At 35.9% G+C, this 19308-nt stretch overlaps 1 protein-coding gene across 1 annotated transcript; it reads right to left on the minus strand.

Annotated features, from left to right (window-relative positions):
- Positions 1–381: 381 nt before the first annotated feature.
- On the minus strand, positions 382–18555 carry LOC131161448 (uncharacterized). Its single transcript, XM_058117199.1, has 3 exons — positions 18300–18555; positions 17735–17815; positions 382–3989 (listed from the first exon to the last, which is right to left on the minus strand). Exon 3 carries the CDS (start codon positions 3871–3873, stop codon positions 757–759), a length of 3117 nt encoding a protein of 1038 aa, XP_057973182.1. The 5' UTR covers positions 3874–3989; positions 17735–17815; positions 18300–18555; the 3' UTR covers positions 382–756.
- Between the last annotated feature and the right edge of the window lie 753 nt (positions 18556–19308).

Below are 19308 nucleotides of genomic sequence, written 5' to 3' on the forward strand. Positions count from 1 at the left end.
CTCTCTCCTGCGCCAAGAGAGGGAAGGCAAAGCGCAGTGTAGCCGTTATGTTGAAGCAGTCAGATCACAACACAACTGTCCATTTCCCTTTAACCAGCCCACTGGCCCTCATAAAGCCCTAAAAGCCCAACCTCACAAAAACCCTTGAGCCCCTTCTAGGGGATTTTGGTCAAGTGAATAGATTTTTTGAGTGAACCGTCAAACACAATCCCAACCTAAAATGGCCCAGAGTGCAGCAAGTGCCGATGATTAGCAAGGCAGCCAGATTTGAGCTTCGGCTGGTTCAAAGGATGGATTCACAGCCTTCAGACACGGACCTAACCATGGAGAGGTTGCTAGTGCAAAAAAACAAAGAAAACATAGCAGAAACAGACGTGAAAATTCCCTATAAATTTCTGTGATATATTTGGGAGAGATTACAGCTACATAGCTTTCTGTGGTTGCAATGACATTCTATGAAACGAAAACACAGAAGAAAAAAAAAAAGGAAAAATGATGAAAACAAAATCAAAACAATAAAAACCTAATATCCCCTTTTTTCCCCCTTCCCTTTTCAGCAAATTAATCTCATGAATCATATTACAACCATAATTACCAAGCTTTATTCAACTTTACTTAATTCCTCCCCCCACACTAAGCCAATGCTCACCAACTCTTTCAGATCAATTTTGCCTGTGCAAGCATGGATCATCTCTGCTGGTTCCTAACAGACCCCAATAGAGGAGGAAGAAAGCCTAGATTACCTTAAAAAAGCTTCTATCTCCATGGCGGTTGCTGATGTTGTTTGTTGCTAAATGGGTAGGATTCCCATCCACCATCTGGCTCCTTTCTTTTCTCACCAATCCCAGCAGAACTCAGAGTGGACTGCGGGTAGGCCCTCAAATGCTCATCGACTAACCTGCCATCGCCCGGACTAAACAGCTGCCTCAAACCCCCCAAGTCCCTACTTCCTCCCTCAACAAAAAAGCCAGAAGAATTTAGATCAAAACTAGGGCGGGAGGGCCCAGCTCCGTTTAAACCCGGTGTTGCACCAGTCATGCTCATTATGAACGATGGTTGAGGAGTGTAGGATGGAGGAATGGCTGATGCAGACGCTACTATTTGAGGGACAACATGGGCTCCTCTTGAATCCATCATATAGGGGATAGAACCACCAGGTCCATACATGGCTGAGGAGAATGACATGCTAGGCCCTGCTGGAAGGCTATTGAACCCATAAACAGGAGGGTGTGAATAGGGAACTGCAGGTCCCAAATCCAAAACACCTCCCACTCTGGTCAAATTTGGATCAATGGCAGGTTCCACAGCCCTGCCATTCTGCAAGACAGATAGGCTTTGAGGAGGAAAATCTTTCCTGCTGACCTCCAGTCTCTTGCCCATCAGTGAAAAGCCAGGATCATCCAGCTTTGGGCCTCCATAAGTGTTTACATTGTCAGCCATTGGCTTACCAAGTCGGGGCCTGTAATCTGAAGAATCATTGCAAAAAGTTGGATCATTCAAATCAATGTTCCTCATGGCAGGTGGCATGGAGGATGAAGATGAGGCAGGAGACGGACTTTGATGGCCATTCCGGGGATAAAAGCGCCGTGCCTCTGTCCTTCCATCTGATGGTAAAGCATCACCCTCATCACTGATACGATTCAAATCCAAGTTAAGTCGCTCAGATCTTCTCGGACTCACTTCTACTGAAGATTCCACAGAAGGCAGGCTTGATGAAAGGGGGATTTGCTTTTCTGGGACTACTACATCCCCAGTTTCATCATCTGCACCCTCAGCCACATTCAGATCAATATCGAGGAAATCCTGCCTCTGCTTTGAGCTATTGCTGCTTCCCCCAACACAGAGATACTTATCACCATCAGAAATTCTGCGAGGAGAAGCTGGGCGAAAAGCACTAGTTGCAGCCGATCCTTTCCATCCAAGAGTCCCCTCAAACTGTAGAGGGGCGGCAGGCAATCCAGGAGCTGCCACAGGCCTTGATGCGGAAACAACAGAAACTGTGGCAGTGCTGGGATTCACAGGATGGTCCATATCCTCGCAGCAGACGTCTTGATTCAGATCAAAATCGCATAGACCCTTCTCTAATATAACTTGTGGCTCTTGAGCCGCTTCAGTTACTTGAGAGGACTCCATATCCGGTATGCAATTTTCCGGTTCGGTGTCCGGGTTATCTGAATTAATAAAGTGGTCCTCCCCCTTTGGAGATGCATCAGCAGAAAGATTTCGTCCACTTGGTGCCTCCCTTAGTGGGCCCTCAGTAAATTGGTCGTCATTTCCATTTATGGAGTCTGGACTACCTGGCTGTCCAACGCCACCTTCCGATGTTTTCTCCGAAGAAGAGCTGCAAAATGGTTCTTTGTAATCCACCACTTCTCTCTCCACCTCCTGGGCAACTTGTCGAGCAAGTTCTAAAGCATCAACTAAGCCATACTCAAGTTCCATATCGGCCACATCATGTTTTTTCATATCCCTTGGTGGTTTTAAACAATCAGAAGCATTTATCACATCCTCGCCTCTGCCACTCCCTTGCCCCTTAACTTCATCCACTGCTTCAATGTCTTCCATCTGAGAAAATAAAGTACCAGGATCTTCGTTTTTCCGCAGCATGGACTCACTGCCAGATGAGTCCTGCAAACTGCTAGAATAGCATTCTCCACCTTCGCCAGTAGTTTGGAACACAGCTGTGCTATTGAAATGATTCATCTCACTCTTTGACTCGGTGTTCAGCTCACCATGAGAGGTGGGTTTTTGACAAAAACCACCATCTTTGGCATCAATTTTATTTTGTAGCAAGGGTTCTATCACAGAATCTGAAGCATCTACGGCATCAGCACTCAAAGAAACGTCTTCGGCATCCAATTTATCAGAGGCAGAAGAAATTTCTGTTGCAATCACTTCAGCAGCAGAAATTTCCATCTCATATGTCTGGTTTGCATCATGAAGAACCTCATTCAATTTTACACGCACTGATTTTTCTTCAAGTTTGTCTTGCTTTGTAGCTGGGGAACTACAAGTATCAATAGAGGTACCTCCTTCTCCAGGACGCATTGCAGTCTCTTCCACTGCTGAAAAGTTTTCTCCGACAGACTTTAACACAAGAGAGGAGTCAGAAGGAACTGAAGGCCCATCTTCCACTTGTAAAGAGTCTGAAGTCATGTGAGATCTAACCTGGTTGTTAGATGTTTGAATCTTTACATCTTCAACTTTTTCTGGGTGCGGATCATCTGTGTTTCTTGATGGCAAAATATCATCACAGGCAGGTTCCCCTGCATGATTTTCCATATTTGAGCTTTGCTTGGAAAGAGGGACAGACTTGGCAGAACATTCCAGCAGGCTACTCCCTCCAGCAAGGGTTGCACGATCTGCAATGACAGCATCATGAGATTCCCCAACCTTCTCATCATGGTGAACTTTATCAGCATTCCTGCTCTGATTCCAGCTATCAAATAGAGCTCTAGCCCTATCCTGAACTGCAGAGTTACTGTGGCCAAGAAGATTCTTGATGGTAATCCAGATTTCAGAAGAAATTGACCTCTCATTGTCCATATGCAGCCTTTCAAGTGCTCGTAATAAGGCAGTCATCGACTCTTCCACAAAGCCGTCACTTGTGTCTTTACTGAACTTTTGAGCATCCTTAAGCCACCTATCAATAAACCAAAGTCCATCTAACTGAATAAAAAGATCAAGACAATCCCTGTTCTCTGTGGCTGCTATAGTGCTTGCAACAGTGGACCACTGCCTAGTTGCATCACCAACATTCTTCACAACACAATCTCTCTCTTTTTGCATGACATTGACTAGTTCTTCAACTCGGGCAGGGGCTGTAAGCCCATCTTTCATCTCAGTAAGAGTAAAAAAATCCTCCAGCGTCATAGTGCTTCACATACCAGCTCGGTACTTCCAAGCTCCAAAAAAGCCCTCGTGACAAGCTAATAATTTTTCTTCCATTAAATAAAACAAAACAGCAGCAGCAGCAGTGTTTGAGAATCCTGCAGAACATGAAATCACAAATGACTAAATATTCATACCAATAAACACAATATTTACAAATGCTTCTTGAATAAAAATCAGTAAGAAAACATAATGCCAGCATGTGTACTTGAAGTTTGACCCAAGAATAGGTCATGAAATAAAAATCAGTCCGTAATTTTTATGATGACTTTATGATGACTGATAGACTAGCAGAAGAGATAACAAACCGCATTTGTCAATGTGGTGGTCAAGTGAACACCAGAATATATTAAATTAAATACTCAATTATAGAAATCACCATATACAGTGAATTAAGATCACAATTGGAACACTCCTGGAGATTTCAATGTCACCATCAATAATCACCATCTGACAATAAATTAAAATCATACCATAAAAATGCAAAAAAGAAATGTTCTATAATCAAAATTTGGAGATCATATTGCTAAAAATACACTTGAAAGGAAGGTTTCAACATTTAATTTAGCATGCAAGTGTGTTGGCAGAGATGTGGCTGCAACTTGTTCCCTTGACCCCAACTAACCAACACTTCGTTAATTAAAGAAAAAATTCTTGCTTAGCACTACTTTATAAATGAATCCAGACACAATAAAGATTTAATCTACTGTGATTTTTTCAATTACTCGCCCACATTCTTAGTTAAATAAAAAATTCTTGCTCAGCACTACTTTATAAATTAATCCAGACACAATAAAAATTTAATCTACTGTGAGCTTTTCAATTACTCGTCCGCATTCCAAATCCACGGTTACGGAATACTAGTATGCCATCACTTAGAATCAATTCTTGGAACTCAAGTAAGCCAACCAAAATCAAGTGCCAAGTTTACAATTAAGTAAAATGCATAAATCAGTAAGAAAATAACTTTGTTTTTTCTATTTGCTTTTGGCATGCCAAGCTAACCAGTATATATAATCACACTCCAATCATAGGTTTTAAGATTACAAACATACAAAATAAACAAAGAACCTCTAGCAGATGGGTCAAAATTAATTCTGAAATAACATGTTTTCACCAAGTAGTGCTAATTTCTCCCTCTTTAGAATGGCTCCTACCTGTAGCATTCTTAAAGTCTTAGAAGGAGAATAGTTCTATTCTCGAAGATAGTCTTGCCAGCACCACTAAGAAGATGAGGAAAAAGAAGCTTGGCCACAAACATGAATAGTAAAATGAAATATGGGTATGGGTATGGTCAAAGAATCATACTTGCGTTGAAACAAGAAATCAAGCAAGTTGTTACAAGAATGATTTTACAATGTTATCAAAAACTCTACATCCAAAGCTCTCCAATTAATTTCATCACACTCCAAAGTTACATGACATTCAGGAAAAAATAAACAAAAAAAATAGAGCTACTTTCAACTGTGATGAAAAAAAAGGCCCTACAAGAAAATAATGTTGGAGGAGAGAGAGAGAGAAAAGAAACAAAGAATTGCATTTTTGCCAAAAAACTTAAAACAAGATGTGTTTTATCATATCGTGAATCAACCAAAATAACTAATTTATTCTTTTAGGACTCAATGATACAATTAATCCATGACTCATTACAGCAGACCTACAGCATATAAACTGCATGCACTTGCAAACACAAATAATATCCTGAATTGAAATCAAATTGAGTAACTAATTTATCCTTTAGAAAAGCTTGATTTTATAATTAAGATATCTCATTGCAGCAGATATAGGATGTCTAGACAGCAAACACTTAAAAAAACAGAAATGATGAGTTTACAGCCATAAATAATGTGAGACAAGAGGATGAAGGAGTATTTTTTTGGAATGGTAAAAGAAAAAATTTGTCATACTTTGCATAAAAAAAAATTAGCAAAATAGGCACTGACCATTAAATAAATAAAAGTGAAAATGCAGACATTTTTATGACCAAAGTCCTTACTCATAAGATAAAGAAATTATCATGATAATAACAATAATTCACGTTTTCTAAAATGGAAAATTGCCAGCAGTCAATTAAATGAGCAGCGTACTAAAATTAACCACCAATAGGGCAAAACTAATTGAAGTAAATCATATTTCCTAGCAATTAATATTCCATTGTTATAGGCATGAGCTGACCCAAAATGAGTATCCAAATCCACTTAAACTGAGTCTGCCGACAATAAGTACTATGCAAGAGGAAGAAAAGGTTTAAAATGTCAGCAATAGAAATTGCCATCTAGTTCTGAAGGATGCATACTATAGGGAGAGGAGAAATATAGACTCGAAAATTAATACAACATACTAAAGTACAAAGACAAAGAGAGGTTTTTTTGTGGAGGGGGGTGAGGTGCAGTTGCACATAAAAGTTACAGATGCACAAACATACAATGTTATTTTAAATCATAAGTAAAAAATGCAGTCCATAAGTTAAATTATATTTACTTAAAAATGTAACTACAGTTACCAAGTTCAACAACATCAGCTAATCAATGCATTCACCATGTCAAAATGTTTGAAATGCCAATAAAGGAATCCAATTCATATTTAATAACTGTATTCAATAATCCCCCCCCACCCCCCCAAAAAAAAAAAAAAAACTCCCTCTCCTTGTTAGGCATTAAGAAAGTTTAAGACTATACATGGTATAATCTAGAGTTTTCTGCAGAGGATATTTTTTTTAAATATGAATAAATTGGGAAATGTGGAAAAAATATTTTTTTTAAAAAACTAGGAAGCAACCAATAACTAAACTCCAAAACAGCGTTGAAAAAAAGTTTTAGCATATTGATTTGAGAAAATTCGAAGAAGAAAACACTGAATTAAATGCAATACAACATGATAAAGTTGTTTAATACAAATCTATAAATAACAGGTTATATTCATTTCATAAGTAAAAGCAACAACTACAGTTATAGTTTTAAATAGCGGCTGTGACAACTATGTAACATTGTTACATAACAGATTTTTCAGGCCCTAATACTGTTACACTATAGCGATGAGAATAAAAATCACAGCTGTTAGCTGCAACAAAATGTTATGTCGCACAATGGCTTCTATAGCAGTTATAAGACCAGCATGGCCAGTTGGCCACTAGACAAATGTTATGGCACAAGATTATTCTTCATATTTTTATAATTTTTCTTCTCTTTTTCTCTCATCTTTCCTTCTGGAAAACAATCCTAATTAGCTATGTAAAGAGAACGGGAGGAAAGATTACACTGAGGATGGCGACCGTAAAGAATTATTTATTTTTGTATCATTCACTAGAGAAGTGCGTTAATTGACAAATAGATTTTGACAATGCTTTAGTAAACAAATATTTATTTTAATTGTTAATATTTTTAATTTGGTATTTCTTTTTTATACCGTTCCAACTCCAACTTTTCTTTTCTTTTCTAGTTTATCTTGTCCAAATTGCTAATGTTTATTTTTCAATGGTAAGTTCCATGATTAGAATACTGTAAGGTATATGATACAACTTGTTGATCTAAATTTATTAGATTTTTTAAGAATTAAATTAATAAAATAATCGAAAGCTGTTTAATTTACTGTATATTTTATGGGCCTAATTGATTAATTGTGTATATCATATTAGAATCTAATGTATTTTGTTGCATTAATTAATTTTTCACACATAAGATTAATCACAATTTATTTATATTTATGTTCATAAAGTAATGAAAAGTGATTATAATTTTTTTATCAACAGCATAATAAACAATTATGATATTTATTACCCTTATTAAACAATGTTAGTAAGATTATAGATTGAAAATGGATTAGAATTCCTTTTAAGGCCTAGACACTTTAAACAAGAAAACCAACCAATGTGGATAAGGTCGTGCATGAAAAATTCATGATCAATTCCTACCATGTAACATATGGCTACTCTCGTTAGCATTACACTTCACTACCCAATATCACTATTTAAATCCATGTTGAAAAAAGAAATTCAAGATAAATTGTACCACTATTTAAAACCATGACCACAATATATTAAAGAAAACATTTGTCACCCACTCATACAAAGAAACTACGGTAGTAGAATCCTAGGTTACAAGAACCTATATGACAAAGAAAGCACCAATATCTGAGATTGGCATCAATCCAATATGAGCCGTGAGATTTAGAAAGCTCCCTGTTTGCCATCATTGCTTTCATTGACAGATCCAATAACAATGTTATTTCCTTCATTCTTGGGACAGTATATGGTGAAACAACACCTGGGGACCATGTCTTGCATTGTCCTTAGCATCTTACACCACACCAAAAACAGACACAAAATAGCCATCCTATGTGAGAAGATTTGGATCCAACATCTCTTATTCCAAGTTATTTCAGGCCTACTCCTACCCCTTTTCACACCAGAAACAATAACTCGCTCACTCCTCTTCACAGGTGCGCTACTAGGTCTGCGTTTCAAATGCCCAAACCATCTAAGTGCCCCTCCTTTATCTTGTCTTCAGCCGGTGCTATACCTAAATTATTGTGTCAATGCTCATTCCTTAATTTATTATTTAATGTTATACCATTCATCCATCTCAACATTTGCATTTCGGCAACTTTTACTTTTTGTACAAGTTGTTTCTTAGTTGCCCAACATTCTTAACTATAAACCATAGCTGGCCCAACTTTTATTTTTTGAGATATGTTTTTGATTTTTTATTTTTAGATGTATACCCTATGTTGCAATGATGTGGTAGGTTATGAGATAATTTACATTATCCATATATATAAGTATGTTGTGTGTTTTTTCATAGATCATCTGTTTTAGAGTACCTAATTTTTTATATAGACTAGTTTTGCATGCCCAATTTAATTAGAAGTCAGCTTTTAAGCCTAAACGGTTTATTCAAACTGACCCAAAGCATGAACCTTTGGTTTGACATCACATGGTTTGGTAAGTTTACAGTTCAGTTTGGATTTAGAATTGCTCCAAACCGACCATTCAGTTTGGTTTTGGTTTCATAGTGAAACCAATTCCAACCAAACCTGGCGAAGCAAGCCCCCTACCTAAAACCTAAAACCTCATCCAAAAGTAAAAACCAAGAAAATGTGCTAGACAAACCTCAACCATGACAACAATAAATATGAAGTTTTTGCTTTTCTTTTTTCCTTTTTTTGGTTTTTTTTTTTTTTTTTTTGGGGGGGGTGGATCAGAAAAAGAAATTTTATCAAGAAAAGGTAGAATGTAAAAGAAAGGTAAGCAATCATCCAAGAAAACAAAACAAATCTACAAAAAAGGAAGAAAAACCAGTGCTATTAAAAAAAAAAAAAAGATTAGGCTGAAACAAACCATCCAATCATGCTGAAGATTAAGAAACAAGAACCACTAAGACAGTCAAGAGAATGCCCACAATGATGCAAAAATATATTATCCTGTTCCAAATCAAACGAATTGGCAAAGAGCAGACATGCCTCCAACTAGACAACCAAAGACAACAGAAACTGCACAACGCCATTACATTCTTGCATCCTCACACCTCCCAAAACCTCTCAAGAATAATCAACAAGGTGAAGAAAGAATAGGACACACGCAATAACCACCAGACAATCCAAAATAATTCCTCCATAAACTCAAAGTCAGAGAGCAATGATGGTGAACATAAAACTCAGTCCTGGCATAGCACAAGCATCACAATACAAAGCATTGTAAGGTCTTCTAATCTATAACAGATCATGGGTGTCAACTCTATTAAATAGTCATCCACACGAAGGCCTTAATCTTGGAAGATACATTTGCTTCCCACAAGAGATTAAAAAGGAAAACAATTAGAGCAAATGAAATGAGAATACAAGAATTTACAAAAGAACACACCAAAACCGTCCAAAGACTAAAACCCAACATCCCTCTATAAGAAGGCTGAAATTAATCCAACAAACTAAGCAAAGAAAGCTCTTCACGTCTTCAGCCTCTCTATCATTAAGATTCCTACAAAAGCAGAAATTTCACAAAACACAATCCCCGTCAAGAATCAAGAAAGATGAGATAGGGGCATTATGATGCATTGTAAGATAAAAAGGAGAAGTAACAGAAAAAGCAATGTTCTTCAACCAATGATCCTCCCAAAAATAAACACAAGAACAACCCCCGCCCCACACTGAATACATGCAATTAAAGAGGCGCAAGCTGCGAGATGAATTTTCAAGTGCGTTCATTATAAACTCTAATTCCAGATTTAGCATCCCACCCATTCTCTTGCAAGCCAATTTTCATCCTAACTAATTTATACCGAAGAGAAGTTTCAAAAAGAAAGCCAAAGTTTCTTGATATCACCATCCAAGTTACTCGGATGCTTGTCCCTCTGACAATGTTGAACATCAATTAAATTCTCCTTTGTGTGCTATTGATCTACATTGCAAGTGCCAAAAGGCCCCAAGCCATCACAACCGGCTTTCCTTTATCTTATCTTCTATTGCTACTTGTAGTTAATTAAGAATATATCTAATCATTCCTTTATCATGGGGTGTCATATGGCTTATCAATCTCAACATTCTTATCTTAGCTACAAACATTATTTGTAAATGTTGTTTTATTAGTTACCCTACATTCTTATCAATATAAGAAAGCTGGTTTCTAGTTGACCTATAAAACCTCTTAAAATTTGGAGGCATATATCAGTCACATAACATGACAAATGCACTTCTCAAATTTAATCAACTACTTAATACTTTCCCATTTGCACCTTCAATTTCTCCTACTATTGCATCATTTATCCAAGAAAACCAATCCATTGCTTCTTGGAATTTCTTGCTCATCAAGTTTGACTTTTTCTGCACACTAAATTCAACAATGATTGGAGATCCATGCAACAGGCAGCACAAGTTGAAATGAATTTTAAAAAATACAAAAAAAGATAAAGTTATATTAATCTAATATGAAAAATTTTTAAATTTTAAAAAAAAAAAAAAAAAATGAGAGAAATGTAGGTCACTAATTCTAGTCCCACTAGGTGCAATTGAATCCTGGAGGCCACACTCCAGGCCTGTGCAGCTCACATTATACAGTTCCACAAATGGGGTACTATGATTTATGGCGCCCAAAATACCCAGTTGATTAACTATACCCTTCATTATAAGAAATAAATTAAAACAATTTAAAAGAAAACTTTGAGGATTGATAAGAGCCTAAAATATGCTAAAAAATAAATGGTTAAAGCTCATCATGTGTTGGATATCTCAAGATTGTGGAAGGCCCCTATTTTCACACTAAAATGCGAGTGGCACAACAAAGGTTAATCATATAGGGAAATGCCATAGCCAATTTAGTAAACAAGAGGCAATAATAAATTAGGAAGCACACACAAAAAATTGGGGGTTGGGGGGGGGGGGGAGGGGTTGGTGTAGGACTGGGATGATGCACGAACGCAACTAAAATGTTTTCCTTGCTAACATACCTTCCCTTTGAGTATGGTAATAATACCTTTTGACATTTAAAAAAAATTAAAAATAAAAAATAAAAACCTATTTTCAACATTATCATTAAACATTTCTCCTTATTTCCGGAAAAGTTCCCTTCCCAATAAAACCACCCAGCCACACCAAAGAAGAGCACAAAGAATAGAAAGCAAAACACATGAATTAGATAACAGATCATGACAGCCACTGAAAACCATCATTGTCAAATCCATCATGATGTTCAACCTCCACAGCCACCAATTACCACCACCTCAACTATCTCCATCCATTTGTCCAGCCATCCTCATATGGACCACAACTCCTCATAGCCAAACGATGATTACTGGATTCTACATTCATTGTCCGCCAACATCAGCAGGATAGGAGGAGAATTCTATATTAGCACAATTTTGCAAATACTGAGGCTCAGTTGCTTATTCTTAACTCATCTTCAAAGCAAACAATGATTGCTGAACTGATGCTCAGTTGCTTACTCTAACTCATTCTCCAGCCAACCTCATATGAACCACAACTTCCTCATAGCCGAACGATGATCACTGGATTATTTAGACCCTTAATTATTTCATAACAGTCATTCATAGATGCTGGGATTAACATCCTCTTTACTACAAATAAAAGTGAAAACAGACAGATTAAGGTATGACAATAGGTGCTACATCCTACGTTCATTGTCCACCAACATTAGCAGGACAGGAGGAGAATATATTAACACAATTTTGCCGACACTGATGCTCAGTTGCTTTATCTTAAACTCATTCTTCCAAAGCATCTCTGAGCGCAAGGTTGATTCTTTTAAATGCTGCTTGTTGCTTCTTATGTTACACGTTCTTTTAATTTTCTTTTAATGATAAATTAAATGCATAAAAAATATTTAAACACAAGCACTTGGAGGATGAATTCATGTCTAAATAAAGCACGGTAAAATCGCTATACATCAAACTGATAACTGGAATAATATAGGTCACAGGTCACAGCTTCTTTTTGAATAATATTTTTTTTTCACAAGAAAAAATCCTAGCTCCTATTCAATATTGTTGAGCAAAAAGACTTATGTGGAATATACAATATAATGTAATACTGCTTGATATCATAATCAGTTTGATAGATTGAAGAAAAAAAAAAAGGCAACTTGTTTTCTGATTTAGAAAACAACAAAAAGATGTTTTCCAAATTTACAAATTTGGACATTGAAAAACAAAGGGAAATTTTTGTAATTGTTTGGAAAATTGGAAATGGAAAATAAAATTATTTTCCCACAAGTGAACAGGGCCATATATTTTGTTAACAAGGGAAAACCCTAGATCACATTCACTAAAAGGTGTTGTGCATGAACAATAAGATCCAAAGAAATAAGGGCAAAAGATATTCACCTCCCAAAGGTTGGCTAAAAGACGTAGATCTCCTCTAATTTTTGGCAAGAAGAAAAGTCAAGGATATAAGTGTCCCAAAAATCAAATGTCATGGAGGTTGTTGAATTCTTGAAATCTCACAAGAGGCCCACATCTTTTTACCAAACCTCATGAGCGGTCTATGAAATTTTGAAATCTCAAGGAGATCTGCATCTTTTTGCCAAATCTCAGGACAAGTAAATATCTGCCAACAGAACTAGTGGCAAATAACATTTGAAATTATCAAAATTTTCACTCAAACAATATTAGCATCCAAATCCAACTAAAAATCTCGAATTAGATAAACCATGGATGTGTGGAGCATGGGGTTTATACGATCATGGTAAAGGTTCAAGGACTGGGTACGCACTTAACTTGGTAACTGGTATATGGAACGTAAGCGTAGCTGCTTCACTGTTTCAGATTGTGGTGATTTTGTAGTTCTTGGTCATGTACTAAAAATTTAAGGTAGCACGGCCAAGATTTCTATAGTAGAATTATTTTCTCTCCATTTCTTTCCGTTTAACTATTTTGAGATTCAGTTCTCTTAGTACCTTTAAATTTTTCCTTTTATTTCTTCATTTTCCAAAGTGAATACTTTGTGAGGTAGGGCCACCACTTCTAGCTCATGTACCATTGCAATCTCGAGCACTGTAAGTAACATCAATAATAAATATTATCCTGGATAAAATGTTAAGAAGGCATCTACAAGAATTTCAGTAACTTTTTTAATAAGTAGGATTCCTGTTAACTGTGAGACAGAAAAAAATGTCAATTATTCTATAAGAGCGCAATCCTAGATCACATGCAACAATGTTGCGAAAAAAGAAAACTTGGTGCTGTGCATAATGAAGAGAGTGTAAAAAGAGTATTTCAATCAGCTTCCTAAAAGGGCAAGTTAATTTAATAACTGCAACCATATCAATGCAGCTAATTAAGGTATATCTACATTAGCGAATCACTTTAAATTACTAACCAAATTTAAGAAGAGACAATAATTAATGATAACTGAGCCAATCTAATCTTCACAAACAAACCGAAACATATAGACAAACACTATATTATCATAAACAAAATTCACTCGTATTAGTTACCATGATGTCAACTGCAAAAACTATTGCCCAATCCCCCAACGTAATAAAACCGCATTATTAGGATGTGTATGTTCATCACAATTTATTTTAATTCTTACATTCCAATTAACTTTTATTAGATTCTAATTCCTTAGCTTGCCATAAAAACCAATCCATATATTCAAGAAACTGCAGCCACAGAATCATAGACAGAGTCCGTTCTACATGGATATTCATTTCTTCTAGAAATGTATAATAATAATAACAACATAACAACAACAACCACCAAAAATGTCAATTATTCTATAGGAGCACAATCCTAGATCACATGCAACAATGTTGCGAAAAAAGAAATCTTGGAGCTGTGCATAATGAAGACAGTGTAAAAAGGGTATTTCAATCAGCTTCCTAAAAGGGCAAGTTAATCTAATAACTGCAGCCATATCAATGCAGCTAATTAAGGTATATCTACATTAGCGAACCACTTTAAATTACTAACTAAATTTAAGAAGAGACAATAAATAATGATAACTGAGCCAATCTAATCTTCACAAACAAACCAAAACATATAAACAAACACTATATTATCATAAACAAAATTCACTCATATTAGTTACCATGATGTCAACTGCAAAAACTATTGCCCAATCCCCCAACCTAATAAAACCGCGTTATTAGGATGTGTATGTTCATCACAATTTATTTTAATTCTTACATTCCACTTAAATTTTATTAGATTCTAATTCGTTAGCTTGCCATGAAAACCAATCCATATATTCAAGAAACTGCAGCCATAGAATCATAGACAGAGTCTGTTCTATGGATATTCATTTCTTCTAGAAATGTATAATAAAAATAACAACATAACAACAACAACAACAACCACCACCACCACCTAATAAAGATGCCCAACCCATGAAATAAAATACCAAGGGTGGTACTAACAACATCAGATAGAAACTAAGGCTGGAAATTAATATCTTCTAATAAAAATGAAATGGTTTTCTACTTTTTACTAGATTAGAATTAAGTTGCTAGCTCTGCAGTTGCAACCAACAACCCCAACCCCGAAACCTTTTAATAAATAAATAATAAACAGAACATCATCTTCATCAGCACAGATAATCTTCGTACAGATATGGCCACACCAAAAAGATCCAACACAAAAGCACTCCCAATTCAGTCCTGTCAAGTGCAAACCTCGAAAGTGATGTGGATAGAATCATAACTTTTACATTTTCGCTTTCCTGGAAGGGCCACTCTTAAAACTCAAAACCACATACTTGCCCTAGACAACCTGAGGCTCTAAACCAAGGTTATCAGAATGTGAATCATTACCGTACATGACACAGATATGGAAGAGTTGAACATGGGTTGCAAGGAACGTAATGGGGCACATAGATGCACATGGAAAAAATTTACAAAATGAAACCGCCATAAAATGTAACAAAATGGTAGCTGGTTTTATGGTGTCTTAGAAAATCACTAGAATTGGAAGACATCTTTTTACATAACAAAAATTGAAAGACTATGCCATTTCAATTCCTTATATCATATTTAATTGGCTCATTCATCTACAACTTAATATTATATAGTAGGCATTTAAATAAATGGTGGAAATGTGGTGAAATAAATGGTAGTAATATCACCCTATCATTTTTCTAGATTGCATTCCATATAACCAATAATCCCCATTTTGAAATGAATACTACAAATGATAAGTTGCATGGTGTAACAAATTAGGGTAACTCTGCTCCTTGAATTACACCAGACAATGAGCTCCACACAACAGTTTTGTTTGCTAACTAACAATATATATAATGTTGAATCTCAGTATTACAAAATAGCAGCATTGCATAATCTTTATAATACTTTTAGTTAGACAAATGCATTCCCTAGTTTTAAAAATGCAAATGCATACGGCTTTACATACAGATCACCAAAAACTTCCTGAAAAAAATTGGTTCAGTCTCTCTCCGTATATTTATCCCTCCTTTTAGTTTTGTACTTGTATATAGACTAACATCCTTCGCAACTTCAGAGAATGACATTGAAGATATAAGAGCTACTGCCATGGCTTCAACTTCCAAACAAGTACGCTACAAGAACTCAAAGTTCAAAACCTCTTATAACTCTGCATTCTACATGGTCAACTACATCACACAGTTCATTTCACAGCTGATCAAAGTTGAGCATAGTAATTTTGAACCTTAACTGATGCATGCTACATACTATTTGCCAAAGATGTTTTATAGAACCTTAACTGCTGCACGATGCATTACATTTCCAATAGATGTTTCACTCCATAAAACAACCATAAGAGGGAAGAAGCAAGACATTATAACACACTACCCCCCACCCCCCAAAAAAAAAAACACACACACACACACACACAAAAAGGAAGATTTTGGCAGAAATACAAGGTAACTCAGTGTATGTTGTTTTTTATGCTTTATCAATTGCATAAAACAATGGAAGAAAAAATTGAAAATTAAATTAGGTAGATAGCCATTACTTGGATTATCAAGGGTGATCATCCATTAAGAAGAACTAATAATGATTTTAGCTGTAGAATTAGAGAATGATGGATAAAGAAAATAAGAGTTTATCAATGCTGTGCAATTGAACATACCTTTCAATTAAAAGAAATTTTCTTTTTAGCTTTGGGATTCAAAAATTCGATGATGAAAATACAATTAATGAGTGGCTCATAATACATTCGATGTTTTCCAAAATACAACTAACTGAAATGAAAAGCTCATAATGAGTGGCTAGCCAGGAAGAGAAAAAAATAGACTATTAAATGGAATTTTCAGAAGTAGAGTGAAATGTGATCATACCTATGCGTACATGGTAGCCAACAAACTAAATGTAGTAGGTAATTAATATGATCAAACCATTGATTTATTGACATGGTCCTTCTAGAACTACTATCAGTGTTTCATAAATATTTAACGTACATAGATGCATACGTGTTCTAACCAACATATTGATCAAAGCAAGCTTTTCTAAGATGACGTCACCCATATAGAATTTAGACAAGTATAGACATCCCCACATTAACATGATGCATCAAAAAGAACAACTGCATAAACTCAAATGGAGATATGGCTATGATTGTGTAAATACTGGAGGCATCTAGAGAGCATAAGATGGGTCTACAGCAGGAGTATTTTGATTAATTGATTAATTTCTCAATGTGCTTTTCCCAATTGGCAGGCATACAACACAAGAAGCCTGAGTGTTAATATTAACTCTGCAATTGTTCTTGTTCCCCATGCATTTCCCAATTGGCAGGTATACAACACAAGAAGCCACAGTGTTAATATTAACTCTGCAATTGTTCTTGTTCCCCATGCATTTGAACCACGCCATATTAATGATAGAGAAGAGATAAGACCAAACAAGAATTCAAACGAAAATCTAAGAAGTCTCATGCAAAATAATAATCAGATAGCATAACTTGCATGACAAAAGTCTTGTTTTCATAGAGAACCTCCCAAGTCCCAAAAAATCAATCCACAAAAGGGGCACAATAACTTTGTTCCAAATTTGTTTCTTATCTACTAGGGTTTTTAAACTATTACAAGATCTTGAACAGATGGAATTTGTTATGCAGATTGGTTGATATAATAAAAAATAAGCTTTAATGATGCTAAGTTTCAAAATATCCACTTGCCACTGTCTTCATATTAAAAACAGTACCGTAAGTACTCACACATACCATCTTAGTATGAAGCTAAAAGAAACAAGCACATGATCAATGATCGAAGAAACACATACATCATAGAGATCATGCAAAGCTCTTAGTTAATGAGGTCTTATAAGAACAAATCAATGATGACAAAAATTAAATAAAACCAGCACATCAACACAAGTAAAATAGATATAAAAAATTACAACAATTAACAGTAATAAAATTACCAGCGACTTCAATGTCCTCTTGACCAACTTAGATTAATAAAAGATAGAAATTTCAAAAAACCCCTGAACAAATGTATCAACCTGAAAACATCAAAAAAAAAAAGGCAGTTATTAAAGTGCGTAACAGTAAAGCTTCAAAACCCTAAAGTAGAAATCCTAATTGAATAATGTAAGCGCAGATGGAAACGCACTAAAATCACACAAATATTCTAAAATAATCGGCTTATAATGTGTCAAAAAATAAAAAGCAATCTAAAGTTCCTTCGAGCACATACAGCCTTCAATTAACCAAATAAGGCAGAAAAAAATGCAAATATAATAAAAGGGCGAAAAAAAACCATAAAATTCCATTACCAGGAGCACAAAGAAAAAAACCCTAGATTATGACCCGCTCATAAGGCGTGTAGGTCCATATATAAACAGAGAGACGACAATTTAATTTAGAATATCTTCATTAATGCAGCAAGAAGAAAGAAATAAAAAGGGCTAATTCCAGAAATGGCAAGAAATTAAGAGAAATAAAATGCGTAAAAGTAGTGAATTATTGTGGCGTGGTGTACTCTACCTCTGCTCAAAACATACAAATAAAAGCCCTAGATGCGCTGAAGCTCCAAACACCTCCACTCTCTCTCTCTCTTCTTCTTCTTCTTCCTCTCCCTCACTCTCTCTCCGTCTCACCTTCCCCTCTCTCTATCTTCACAAACCCTTGGTTTGAGCTCTGCGTGACCTTTTCGAACCAGAGAGAGCAGCGTTACGTCTTCGCACTTTTCCTTCTGTGTTTTTAAAAAAATAAAAATAAAAATAAAAATCGTAGTTCCGTCTTCTGTTCATTTTTCCGGTTGGTTTTAGCTCGCGATTGGGTGCTGGCACGTGCCCGGGGCGTGCCAGTTAAATTCGGATCGCCCCGGTTTCCTTTCGGGTCGACATTGACCCGGTTAGAGGGAATACAAGAATGACAGCGGTTTTACTTAATACTCCAAAACTGTCAAGTCCGATTGGTCTGCGTGGCTTTTTATGACCGAGTTTCGATGAAAGGCCAAGTCGGACTCATGGCCATCGCTGAAAAGGAGAGGTGCTTATCGTCGTCGCTGCCTGTGGGTCACATGTGATGCACACGTGTGAGATATTTAGAAAAAACACACTACTGTTGCTGAGGTAGCGTTCCGGTGCAGCAGACCGCACAACATACCCTTTAGGTCCATTGGCTCGTCAGAATTGCTCATAAATTTTTATAGTTGTATCAGACACATCATTACTATTCATTTAAATAGACTGATATAATAATGATAAATTTTAATTAAAAGTTTCAAATAATTAGTTATGCATCTGTCATTTGTATTGTCCTTCAAAATGTCAAAAAATTACTAATATTTTTAAAATAATAAATTGAATTCGAATGTTTTAATATCCACGGGTTCTTACCGTTAGTCCAAGTAAGAGAATAAAATAAATCTTCTTTTAGTAAAATAGTATTTGATTAATGTTTTAAGACCAACATTAATAAAGCTATTAATGAATGTGGTGGGCTAAGTAGGGTACATGCACCAAAAGCAAGTGGATAGATATTAGTGCCT

This window comes from Malania oleifera, chromosome 8 (genome assembly GCF_029873635.1).
Source record: "Malania oleifera isolate guangnan ecotype guangnan chromosome 8, ASM2987363v1, whole genome shotgun sequence".
NCBI classification, from domain to species: Eukaryota; Viridiplantae; Streptophyta; class Magnoliopsida; order Santalales; family Ximeniaceae; genus Malania; species Malania oleifera.